Below are 12420 nucleotides of genomic sequence, written 5' to 3'. Positions count from 1 at the left end.
AGGAAGTGGGGAGGGAGAGTGAGATTTCATGACAGATGGCTCTAGTCTAGTCCCAATATTCATTATTCAAACTGATACTAAATTGATACGACTGTACTGTGTGTCAATTACTACACTAATTTTTCTTCTAGGGAGGGGCAGCTGTCCCTTGCTGGGTACACCCTTATGTAATAATCTTATTGAGTGTTTAGAAACTACTCATATGATTTGACTGTAAGAAGAAGCTAGTGATGATAGAGTAGGGAAAGAACAGATGAGTGGATGAATCAACAGAAAATAAGGCAACTCTTGCATGGAGATGTACTGTAAAATTGCTAAAGTTGCCATATGTGGGTTGCTGTGTGGTCGTATAACCTAATTATACAGAGTAAACAAGTGAGAGATGCCTTGGGTTTTGTTTGACTTTCAATATGTGTGACCTTGGTCAGAGTGACAGCTGGTCAGTTAACTTCACTTTAATCTTTGACGCACCTTAGTGAGAGATGTTTTGTCATGTGGATTTGGACAGAAAGTGACTATGTTCAACAGTTAGAGATAAAAGTTAATTTATTATTATTCATATTTTACACATTGCTGTTGCTAAGTTACTACAGAGAGAGAGAGAATTATATTTGGCTCATAGGTACCTTCAGTTGAACATATTCAGCTGATATCCATGTCTACATCCTTGGTAATCCAGCATCTTGCAATTAGTTCTGTCCTCACATTACCCTGGTCTCTACATTACAGTACCCACATCCACATATTTATCTTCTGCAAGTGAACATCTTTAAGTCAACTCTTAGTCTGTTACCCAGATGAATATTCCTTATTTTAGTCACAGCACTCTCCCCAAAAAGATCATTCAGACATTTTTACTGTTTGTACATCCAGTTAGATGAATGACAAATCAATATCTACCTAATAATGAATGACACTGGAATTCTGGTGATATTCTGGATTTTCTGGATATTCATGGATTTCCATTCATATGGGAATATATCCTGTGTGTGTGTGTGTGTGTTTATTTGCAGTTGCTGCTAGTAGTTATACTCTTTTGCTGTAATGCTACACTCTTCCCACAGTAGTTACAAAGGTCACCAATGGATTGTCAACAAATGTCACCTGACAATTACTATAACAAGCACTATTAAAAATAATAAAAACATGATTCATCTTATTGCTGTAGAAGCAACTTGCATTTTTTAATTATCAGAAATTTCATTTATGATTTTTGTTATTTTACTAAACTTTTACCTTTGTTTTAAAATTTATTTAATTTTATAATCATTTTTAGTGAGGTTCGATTAGTAGAGATTCAAGAAAAATTATGTAAAGATACAGATCAGCAAATTCAGGTAAAAATTAAATTTATTGTATTTTCATATTTATCATTAATACTTTTAAAATAATACATTTATCAAATTGTTAGTGTTTAGCACTGGCTGATGAGCAGGAAGCAGTTTTAGAAGAATGGTGGTTTCATAAAAGAAATTCTACACCAGATCTTTATCAATATCTCTGCATTGATAAATTAAAAGGTATCAGATATTGAAAATAATCTGACAAATAATAAGACATTGTGAAAAATTTTGTTCATTTTATTACAGTTTGCTGTCCAGATAATCATTATGGGCCAGAATGTAAAGCATGCCCCGGAGACATAGCTAAACCTTGCAGTGGTCACGGTCAATGCAAAGTAAATCCTTTAACAGTTAAAAACTTTAATATTAAATTAAATACATAATATTCCTTTTAATATAGGGATCTGGTACCCGCAATGGATCGGGTCAGTGTAAATGTGACGAAGGATACACTGGCGAAGTTTGTGATAGATGTCTAATTGGGTATTATGAAGAAACCGCAGATGATGACAACGTATGTCTAAAATGTGACAGGTCATGTAAAGGCCACTGTCGAGAAGGTGGTTCAAAAGGTTGTGAAGTTTGTGCAGATGGTTATAGATATATCATTGAAGATGGTTGTATGGGTAAGTTACAATATGAATCATATTGTGTAAATTTAAGAATGATAATAAATCTTTATATTAATTCATTTTATTTTGATGTTGTAGAAGATAATCATGAAATTAGCTATTGAAAAATGACATTTATTTATCAGATTATCAGAAATAAATGTTCCTTTTTTTTGGCAGTTTCATGCTCTTTTATTGGAAATAATGTAATAGTTTATTTAATCTTTGTGGTTTGTGTGATAAAATACATATAAAAATTAATCAAATTAAAATGCATTATGGTTACATGTATTATTATAGTAGAATATACATAAACTCTAACTCTCTGTTTGAAATAACTCTGAGTTTTTTTTTAATATATTATAAATGAGAAATTTGTGTATTTCATGGTAATCACGAATTGTATGCTTTCACATTATGACTAAATGTGTCACTTTCTTTGATCTTTGTAAAGAAATTTTTGGCATTCAGATTATTTCTTATGGGAATTTCTTAGAGATTTGAAATGTAAATTTCTAGTTTTGAATTTTATATCATTGCATTGATGTTATACTTCAATTTGTGAATTATTGGCAGTGCTATATTTCACTATGGAAGCAAGCTTTATCTATGCAGTTTGGGAAACTATCTGTTATTTTGTAGTGTTGCTAATTTTTTTTTATTTTATTTATGAGTGAATGCTTTATTATTATTTGGAATGTCCCAGGTTGGGAACAGAAAATTATTTTTTCCAATTATTAATGACAAGAGCTACAGCTAGATCTGGATCTGAGTTGGATTATCAGGTTGATGAAATATCACACTTTCTAGGACAGGAAAATCTTTATATGAAGGAATTCATGTTCTTTTGAGATTGCATATGCTGCTTAATAGTAAAGTTGACTTAAGAATGTATGGGAAGCTATGGTTGATTTTGAGGCTAAATTGACACACAGAAAAGATTGTCAATATTAATTTATCTGAGGGAGGGCTGACTTTTTCTGTTGATAATGTATTTATGAAATTATTTATGAAATGATCAACCAGAGAAGAATAAATAAAGAATTATTTATTCTTCTCTGATTGATCAAGTTACCTAATGTTATTTCTGGATTAGAGGAGAGACAAGGGGAATCATTATTGGATACTTTTGAGGTGATAAAAATTATTTTAGGGATATTTTGGGTCTGTCCTCTGTGCAGTTTGTTAATGTACAAGTTAGAGATAAACCTAGAATAATTGTGTACCACTTTGGCTCTTTTAATGATAAGTTGCTTTTAAAGAAAGCAATTTTCTTGAAAAAACAATCAAATGTATATGCAAACGATTTTTCACAGCTTATGAGATATCAGATATAAATTGAGAACATTTGGTAAACAAAGAAAATTAGAGGGAACTCAAACTATTCATTTAATAGGATAAATAATACAGTTATAGATTTTAAAAATATCTTTACGTGACCAATGACGACAGAAAGATTATAATGGGAAATATTATACTTACTGATGAATTTATTTTTTATAGCCTTTCTATTGCCATCATCTATAAATTTCAAATCCAATTGTGAGATTAGCAGTAGATCACTGGTTAATCCCCAAATGACCACTTACTCTGCACAGGCTGGTAAAACCTGATCTTGGGGTCTGTTGGATGGCTAGGAGGAGTGAGGAAGCTGGCAGGTGTCCTTAATTGACAGGAGACAGGTTCAACAAAAATAACAAACATTTATTGAATGGCCAAGCTATAATACATAAGGCGATAACAATATATAGGTTAAATGCGGTTAGATACAACTCAGAATAAATGCGGCTAACATACTATACTATACTCCTTCCTCCCAGGGTTAAACTAAAAATACGCTTAGGGAGAGAGAGAGTCCACAGGTTCAAATAATTACCTCAAAGAGGTAATTATGTGTGGCGATTAAGTGTTATGTGGAAGTTCCTATGGTCTTCTACATGGTATCTTCTCCTTTCGTCGGGTCGAGTCCGTTATATGGAGGTCCGGGAGACGAGATGCACACATCGACAAGTATAACTTCCAAGAGATTGCTCTGAGCTTCCGGAGATTTGACCTTTTATATCATTTGTGTGGGAAAACTGACACGTGATTGACTTTTGTTGACAATGACGGTGCATTCTTCACACCTAAGTGTAAACTTTCCCATATAATTGTTATACAATTGGTGAAATCCGATCTAGTTCAAATTCTTCGGGTTTTTTCCGAGGATATTTTCAATTAATAGAAAATTTGAACTTTTTTAAGTCCCGTAAAAATCTGTAGCTCACACAATCATTTAACACAAAATCTATCTTGTTTTATGAAAATGCAAAATTGTATAGTTATTGGTTACACGCAATGACAGAAAACCCTGCAGGATCTTTTGCTTCTTATAAAATTTTGCTATGCAATATTTCCAGAAAAGCTTTAATAAGAGTTCTATAAAAGAAATTTAAATTTGAAATGACCAATAAACTGTACCATTTCCCCTATATGATAAAAATAATTATAGAGGCAATTAAATAAAAATTGGAGATCACTAGTACAGTGATTTCTGTATCTTCAAAGTAACTATGAAATCAATCTCTCTGTGGCTTGCTAAAATTGTTCTGGAATCTGTAATAAACCTAGATTTTTCTAAAAGTATTTATTGAATTTTGAGATAATATTTCTATTTGAAACCTGATTTTCTTCATCTTTCCATAGGCTTAATTTGGATATTTGAAAGACTATACTTGTATTATCAGTGATTCTTTTAAAGTTTGTAATAGAGGTGGATTCAAAGCTGGTTGGATATTATTTATTAAGTCATATATAATGAGAAGTTCTTGGTTGTAATAAATATTGTGTTTCCTTCCAGTAACATTTTTATTTGTTATGTCTACATGCATAAAGAAAATTGGCTGAGTATTTTGGAGAGTTTTGATTTTGAGGATGAATGTAATGTAAATTTTCTAGGTGATTTTATTGCACATGTTGATTAAGGTAATATTATTTGGAATAATGTTTGCAGTAAATTTTGTATAAGTTTTAATGTCATGTTTAGTTTTAAGTCTAAACACTTTATTATAACTTTATTCAAGTGAATTATGATTGCTAAATGTGAAGATAGAGATTTGATAATTTTGAATGGATGATCAATTGGTGACAAGTGTGAAAAATTACATTTGTGTCCAATCATTGAACTGTATCATCAATCTAGGGATTATTTCACCTCAAATCTGGAATTGTTTTCTGTTAACATTTACTCTTTTTTGGATTACTGCCCTTTTATATTTTCTTCTAGGGATGAGATCTAATTCTGTTACAGAAGGTTATGTGTATTATATGAAAGAATATCTTGGAATAATAATACAGTAGACCACCTATAAAATGGGTTCATATAGTTCAGATTCCTATAAACACGCTAAAACATCATCGCTGACTCATGTCGTGACAGGATTGGTCAAATCTAGACCAATAGCGGATATTGTACAAACTGTTGCGTTTAAACTACTAAGAACCATTTATTATTTAACATCCATAAAAATTATATTTATATTAATGATGTCTCCAAAGTTCAGCAAAGTTTTGGCAGAAAAATAATTTATCAGGAAGAACGCGAGTGCCATTTGATGCACTGCTCCACGACGAAAACAAGCTTATGCAATGGCACACTCGGTAAGTAATCCTACAATTTTTTGTTTATAGCATAGTTTATACGGATTATTCCCAAAAAATTATACGTATTTTGGAAATGTTGAGTCGAATTTGCCTAGAATCGATTAATTTTATGGAAGAAAACTTTTCAAACAGCCGTAGTCCGTAAACTGCATATGTGCCGGGCCGTGATTGATTCGTGTATTTAAGGACTCGTAGAAAATGGATTTTATAAAAACCGGAACATATCTACCGTGTTATAGGGGGTCGACTGTATTATTGATAACTTTATAGGTGATATTTTAAACATGTCAGCTATTATTTTATCTAAATTATGTGAGATTACTGTTTGGATTGCTGTTAAGTATGGTGAATTGTATACCTAGTTTGAATTAGATTGTCAATTCTTGACAACAGCTAGAAATCAGGCTTTGTAGAACTAATTCAACTTCCACCAGAGGATATTTTGTGTGTTAGTCTGATAAAAAATTTATGCTTTATGTTTAGCCAAGAAAAAATTTTTTTTCTAGTATACAATTGCCACCTGGGTTTTGCAGAGATAATAGATGGTTTTTGGAAGTTCTGTAAAATATGAACTAGATGTATTTGAGAGATTGGTTTGACTATTTTTGTAAGCTCTTTGGAATTCTATTGCAATATAGATTTAACTATTTTTAGTGATTGCAAGTATTGGTTGGATGAAATTTTAGATTTAAATATTTCATAGTATGAGTTAAGAAATGTGATATGCAAATCAAAAGTGGAAAAGTACCAGGATTAGAATCCTCCCCTTTGTTTTTTCTTTTTTGATGAATTGTTTCAATAAGGTTTTGGACACTAGAATTACACCAGAAGAAAAAATTTTATATACGTAAGTCAATATAGAAGTGGTTCTGAGTTATTAAAGTTAAAGGACCAAAATATTATGAGAATCAGGCTGGTTTTTGATCAAATTACTTAACAATAGATAATATCTTTTGAATCAACGTATGTAAAATGAGAAAATGTTGTAAGGTGTGTGGCTTTTTGTCAATCTTTTGTCAGCATTTGATAATGTGGATAGAAATTTATTGTGAAGAAAATTTCTGAGCTATGATATTGGTTTCGAATTTGCTTCATTATTATCTGAATTGTATGATAATTGTTAGAATATGTTGAGGTAAATTCTGTTCTGAAGATCTTTTCTTATGGGCAAAGGAAAGAGATAGAGCTTTGTTATGAGCCCCTCTACTTTAATTAAATCTTTCAAAAAGAAACTAAAAAGTTATTAATAATTGTGCTTATGAGGTTATTACAGTAGACTCTCCCGTATCCAAACTAATGGGGGTGGGAGTGATCCAGATGTTAGATTTAAAAATTATCACACTTCCTTAAATCCAGGTAAGGAAGTGTGATAATGTTTAAATAAAACTAACATATATGCTTACTGTATGTATAAAAAATGTTTATCTTAACTTTGTAATTGACAAAAATAAGCCCTAATTAATTTTGAAAGTATTACGTTCAAGTTGTTTGTTTTGTTCTTTTCAATTTGCCTACAAGCTGCTACACATGCCAATGCCTCATCATTATCAAATCAGTGGTGGTTGATATATTATACCTTTCTGTGAATGTCAATGCAACCTTAATAAAAAAAAATGTAAACACTGCAGTATGGAAACAGAAGAGAGTAGTGTACAATATTTTCAAAAATTTTTTGGTTACCTTTGATCAGTCTGGATATGGGAGGACTGAATGTGAAAGATTCTAATATACTATCAATGTTACAACTATCATAATATTAGCTTTGGCAGATGATGATGATTTTTATTATCCATGGACTCAGTTTTTAATTAGCACCTGTAATATAATGTCTTTAATTTTAATAAATTATTTAAAATCATTACATTAATGATTTAAATTATTTTATTGGTAATAGTGTATGTAGGGGTCACTCTGGAAAATAAAAAAATCACAAAAAAGACACTTCTAGATTACATGTTGTCCTTCAGGTTACTTCTAGTATTAGGAACACGCTAATCCAACAGCAGTATGTTAGTGTCCAATGGGCAACAATAGCATTAAACGATTACATCCCTCATTACAAGTGCTGTGGTTATGACCATCTAGCTAGCAAACACACAGAAAAACAACACTGTAGTCACTGCATGGACAACCACAGCTACAAGGTTTGCTGCGTTAACAGTCAGGAACCGTGCTGTGTAAATTGTGCAAAAGCCAATAACACTATCAGAAGGGAGCAAACATAAGACCACACATAACACATTCTCTCAACAGTGCCCCATAACCAAACTCATGAAAACACAAGCTTCCAGTAGTGTCAGCTATGAATACAGGTAATACACCCGTACACAATATGAACACAGGCGGCTATAAAATCATACAGATTAATGCACAGAAATGCAAAGCTGCCTGCTCCCTTCTCATTCATACTTCCAATGTACATGATACTGGCATCATCATGATCCAAGAACCCTACACTATAACAACATGATAGTCAGGTTCAATGACTGGAAAGCCTATCCAGCTCAGGACCCTGGCTATTGCATCAAGGCTGGTATTCTCAACAGGAACAAAAACGTGACTGCCTGCCTTGTCTCCCAACATACCACAGAATACATTACTACCGCCTGTGTTAGACAATAACGCTCACCTTTACACATGTTCCGTCTACATTCCAGATACCACAAACATTGAGACGGCCATTGAAGACATTCATCACCTCCTGAACTCATAAAGATAAACCTATCCTAATAGGAGGTGATTTCAATGCAAAGTCTGCAACCTGGCATTGTCCAAAAGATGACCCTAAGGGTAACGTAGTTAACAAAACCATGGCCTAACACAACCTTACTCACTTGAACACCAACACCCTTCCGATTTACTCCTGTACCACGGGGGAAAGTTGGATCGACCTAACGTTAGGAAACAGTCACATCACTCCTAGGGTCCAACACAGATTCTGCCAGTAACCATAGGTATATCTTCACCAACCTACTAGTAATACTAACAATCATAGTTTTCACTATACTCGCACCAACACAGATTCTGCCAGTGACCATAGGTATATCTTCACCAACCTACTAGTAATACTAACAATCATAGTTTTCACTATACTCGCACCAACACAGATTCTGCCAGTGACCATAGGTATATCTTCACCAACCTACTAGTAATACTAACGATCATAGTTTTCACTATACTCGCACTAGCTGGCAATTATTCTGTGACATGGCCTTTTTCCTATTCAGTGGAAAAAGGCTAGTGTCAAATTGATTCTCAAACCCATCAGCAATAACACTTACAAAAAATACTGACCAATCCTGTCTTCTTCCAACTCTGGGAAAAGTGTTAGATGGTCTAATGATTAATAGGATCACATGGCATCTATGTAAATGTAGAGCCCTGCATCAGAATCAGTTTGGCTTCTCTAAAAACAAAGGTACAGTAGATGCCATCCTCCAGGCTAAACAAAACAATCAGCATACCACAATTATCACTATTGACTTTAGAGGTGCCTTTGGTCATGCCTGGTGGCCTTCTATCCTGCACACATTACATGCTCATCACTGCCCTCAAAATCTCTACAAACTTCTTCAGTCCTATCTTAGCGACAGAAATGCAGGTGTCTATACAACACAAAATAATGTAGTGATCTGTAATGTAATGATCTGGATCTGAGGATGACCCATCACTCAAGGTCATCCTCAGATCCAGATCTGGTTCTGGTCTCCAAGCATAGCCTATAATTCTATTCTGCACTTAAACGACAGCCTGCCTCCTGGCTGCCGCATACACGGTTATGCAGATGATACAATTATCCTAGCTTCACACAGGAACAGGGAATGCTTACAAGACATAAGCAACAACATTCTCAATAACATTCACCAGTGGAGCATAGGCAACCCATTAACACAGACAAATGCATGATAGTTGGTAGGAATGCACCACTCGTCAGGAAGCTTACTCTTCAAATAGGTGCTCACAGAATAAAGCAAACAATGAAAATTAAATATTTAGGTATTATTCTTAACTTCACACCCCATATCAAACACATCAAAGACAAAGCTAAAAAGATGGCCAACACCCTCATTAGTATTACTAGGAACACATAGGGCCTTGGCCCTAATGCTACTAAGCTTACTTACAGGGGTGCAATTCAGCCAGCAATCCTCTATGCCATACAGGTCTGGGCCATGTGACCGCAGACCTGTATATGTGCTTAATTCACATTAGACATAGGAAGGACAAAAGACACTACTTACACTATCACATTTATTCTGACAGTAGGTAGCTTTATGCAGGATTGCAAAGTCTGATAGCTGCTTAAAACTCATCCAGCTTATACACCACATTCTTAGACACTAAGACAACATTAGAATAAATTTCCAATGGGTCAGGGATCATGGATCATGCAGGGTTCTCAGTAACAAGACTGCAGTTTGTTTGGCAAGACAGTCAGCAAAGTCTTTGGTCACTAGTACTTTCAGTTACATTCCTACCTTGTACATCAACAATCACATCAAGAAGCAAATCTTCATTCTCTGGCAAGACTGCTGGGACTGTGACACCACTGGTAGGCTCACCTACACTTTCATCACTGTGACACTACTGTGATTCTTCACCACTTTTACCCTAGTTACACCCTGACTCAGCAACTTACGGGACATAGCAACTTTAAGCAATACTTGCATAGATTTAACCTTGGGGACAATCTGCAATGCAATTGTGGTATTTGGGAGGACCAAACACTGCTGGGATAGTTTAATGAGAGCTGCTATTCTTGAAGGGTACAACTGGCCTTGCAACCCGCACTATCTCATTCACATGCGTACAATGTTCCATCATCTACTTGCATTCATATCCCTTAGTGAGGCTCTTGGGAGCACTCTTTCTGAGGGCACGGATGGCAATTAGCTTTCCCTTGCTTTGTTTCAACTGTCGGTATACACCTGCTTTCAACTTTGTATTTTAATTCTTATTTTCTGTCTTCTTTTTCAGTCTAAATTTGGTTAGTCCTTATTGTAAGTTAGATTGGGGACTCTTAGCTTGGTTTCTGGTTAGGTAAGTTAATGTTTAAAAAAAAATAAATAAAAAATTTTGGGGTCTTGCATGTTTGTCTTTTATCCGTCCATTTGTTTTTTTCGTGCTGTCTGTCTAGCTGTTAAGTAGTATTAAGATTTGCAATTGCATTCAGTTTCATTAGTATTAAGTAGATATAAGTCTTCCTATTAACAACCACTTGGCACTAACTTCTACAGTTAGCTATTCATGACAACACTCAATTATTGTTGTTCGCTACACTTGGGTTTTCTTTTAGACCCTTCAGGGGACTACGGCCTTGCAGCCTAAAAACTGTATGCCATTCAGAGGGATACTACCTTTCTCTAATATCTCCTTTCCCTCATCCTCTTTTCCACTGGCTAAACACCTCATGTACGGCCGAAGTCTTTCTTGTATGTATGTGTAAGTTCTAGACCTATGTAACTAATGAACATTTTTTGCAAAGAAAAATCATTTCCTTTCACTTCTCTAGTTGTAAAATTAAAAGTCATGTTTGTTTTTAACTACTGTTTCTATTCACCCCAAACCATGTGGTAAAAAGAGGAGGAAGTTATTCTGAGGACAAGCAAGTGAAGCAAACAGGAAGTTGAAAGCGTGTTAACAGTGAAACTCTGTTTCTCCCCAACGAGACAAGTATTGAAATGGCTCTGAATGGTGACAACAATATAGAACATCGTGAGATATCTACATATGCTTTTTGTTTAGCTGGAGCCATAAACTATTATTTACTGTTTTTAGATTTTTTTTGCATTTAAGAAAGTGTAAAAAGTTATTATACTCATGATTGTATTTTTATTTTTCTGTGTAGATTTCTGTGTCAATATTATTAAAATGGTAGTAGTAATCTTAAGTTTTATATATTATGTTTATGTTTCATTCATAATGTATGACAATACTTTGGATACTTGAAAACAATTATATTAACCTTTTGTCACTAATATTTTCAAGATATCGACGAATGTCTGGAATCGGATAAAGATCCTTGCACCGGAAATACTTTCTGTGTAAATACTTATGGAACTTACCGATGCCTTGGTTAGTAATTTATTTTATTCTTATCAGTCGAACGATGCCTCCGGATTTTAATAGGGCTATAATAGGTTTAATTACACGATTAGAATCCGGCAGTATCGTTCGGTCGTTACTACATGCTGGACCTTTTTGTACGTAACAAAATAAATTGTTTTATCAATTGACATCATTAGCTTGTGACAAATCTTGTGAAGGTTGCACCGGTGATGGCCCAGACGTGTGTATTAAGTGTGCCAATAAATATACTTTAGAAGATGGATTGTGTATAGGTGAGTGCCATTGTCACAATAAATTTTTGAAAATTTTTTGCATTAAATTGTTGTCGTTTTCTTATAGAGAAGAGTGTAGTAGAACGAAATTTCCATATTGAAATAGCAAGATATGCAACGTATGGAGGTCTCTGCATTGCAACGTGCATCATCTTTAGGCGTAGCAGCATTATTGCCGGTCTCATAGGTGTTTTTGTAGCCGTGTACATTGCTTTATCCGAATATACTTTGGGTGATTGGGATCGGCGATCATTTGCCAAGTTATTGAAGTCTTGGTTATCGTTATAAACTTCCTTCAAATTTACTTCTTCGGGTTGTAAATCTTTCAACGGTGACCATCGCATTAGTATGCATCACAGATGATGCATAAATAAAATAGAGGCAAGATTTGTATATATAATAGTAGTCTCTACAGTATACAGGCATACCTCAACTTACGTCGTTCCCGATTATACGTCGTTTGTCAAAAAAGTATATGGAAAA

The 12420-nt window shown here is 34.1% G+C and overlaps 1 protein-coding gene across 1 annotated transcript in view; it reads left to right on the top strand.

Annotated features, from left to right (window-relative positions):
- LOC111623445 (cysteine-rich with EGF-like domain protein 2) overlaps positions 1 to 12420 on the top strand; it is a 24362-nt gene extending 11942 nt beyond the window's left edge. Inside the window, exons 4-10 of the mRNA XM_023366026.1 lie at positions 1277 to 1337; positions 1412 to 1520; positions 1590 to 1678; positions 1744 to 1969; positions 11585 to 11671; positions 11842 to 11937; positions 12005 to 12420. Coding sequence (XP_023221794.1) covers positions 1277 to 1337; positions 1412 to 1520; positions 1590 to 1678; positions 1744 to 1969; positions 11585 to 11671; positions 11842 to 11937; positions 12005 to 12225 — 889 coding nt within the window. The 3' untranslated portion in view covers positions 12226 to 12420. The remainder of the gene's footprint in view (positions 1 to 1276; positions 1338 to 1411; positions 1521 to 1589; positions 1679 to 1743; positions 1970 to 11584; positions 11672 to 11841; positions 11938 to 12004) is intronic.

Source organism: Centruroides sculpturatus, unplaced genomic scaffold (assembly GCF_000671375.1).
Source record: "Centruroides sculpturatus isolate CEXI.00-Female unplaced genomic scaffold, Cexi_2.0 scaffold315, whole genome shotgun sequence".
NCBI lineage: Eukaryota > Metazoa > Arthropoda > Arachnida > Scorpiones > Buthidae > Centruroides > Centruroides sculpturatus.
Note: the sequence above shows the minus strand (reverse complement) of the source record. Positions and strands in the feature narration are given on the sequence as shown.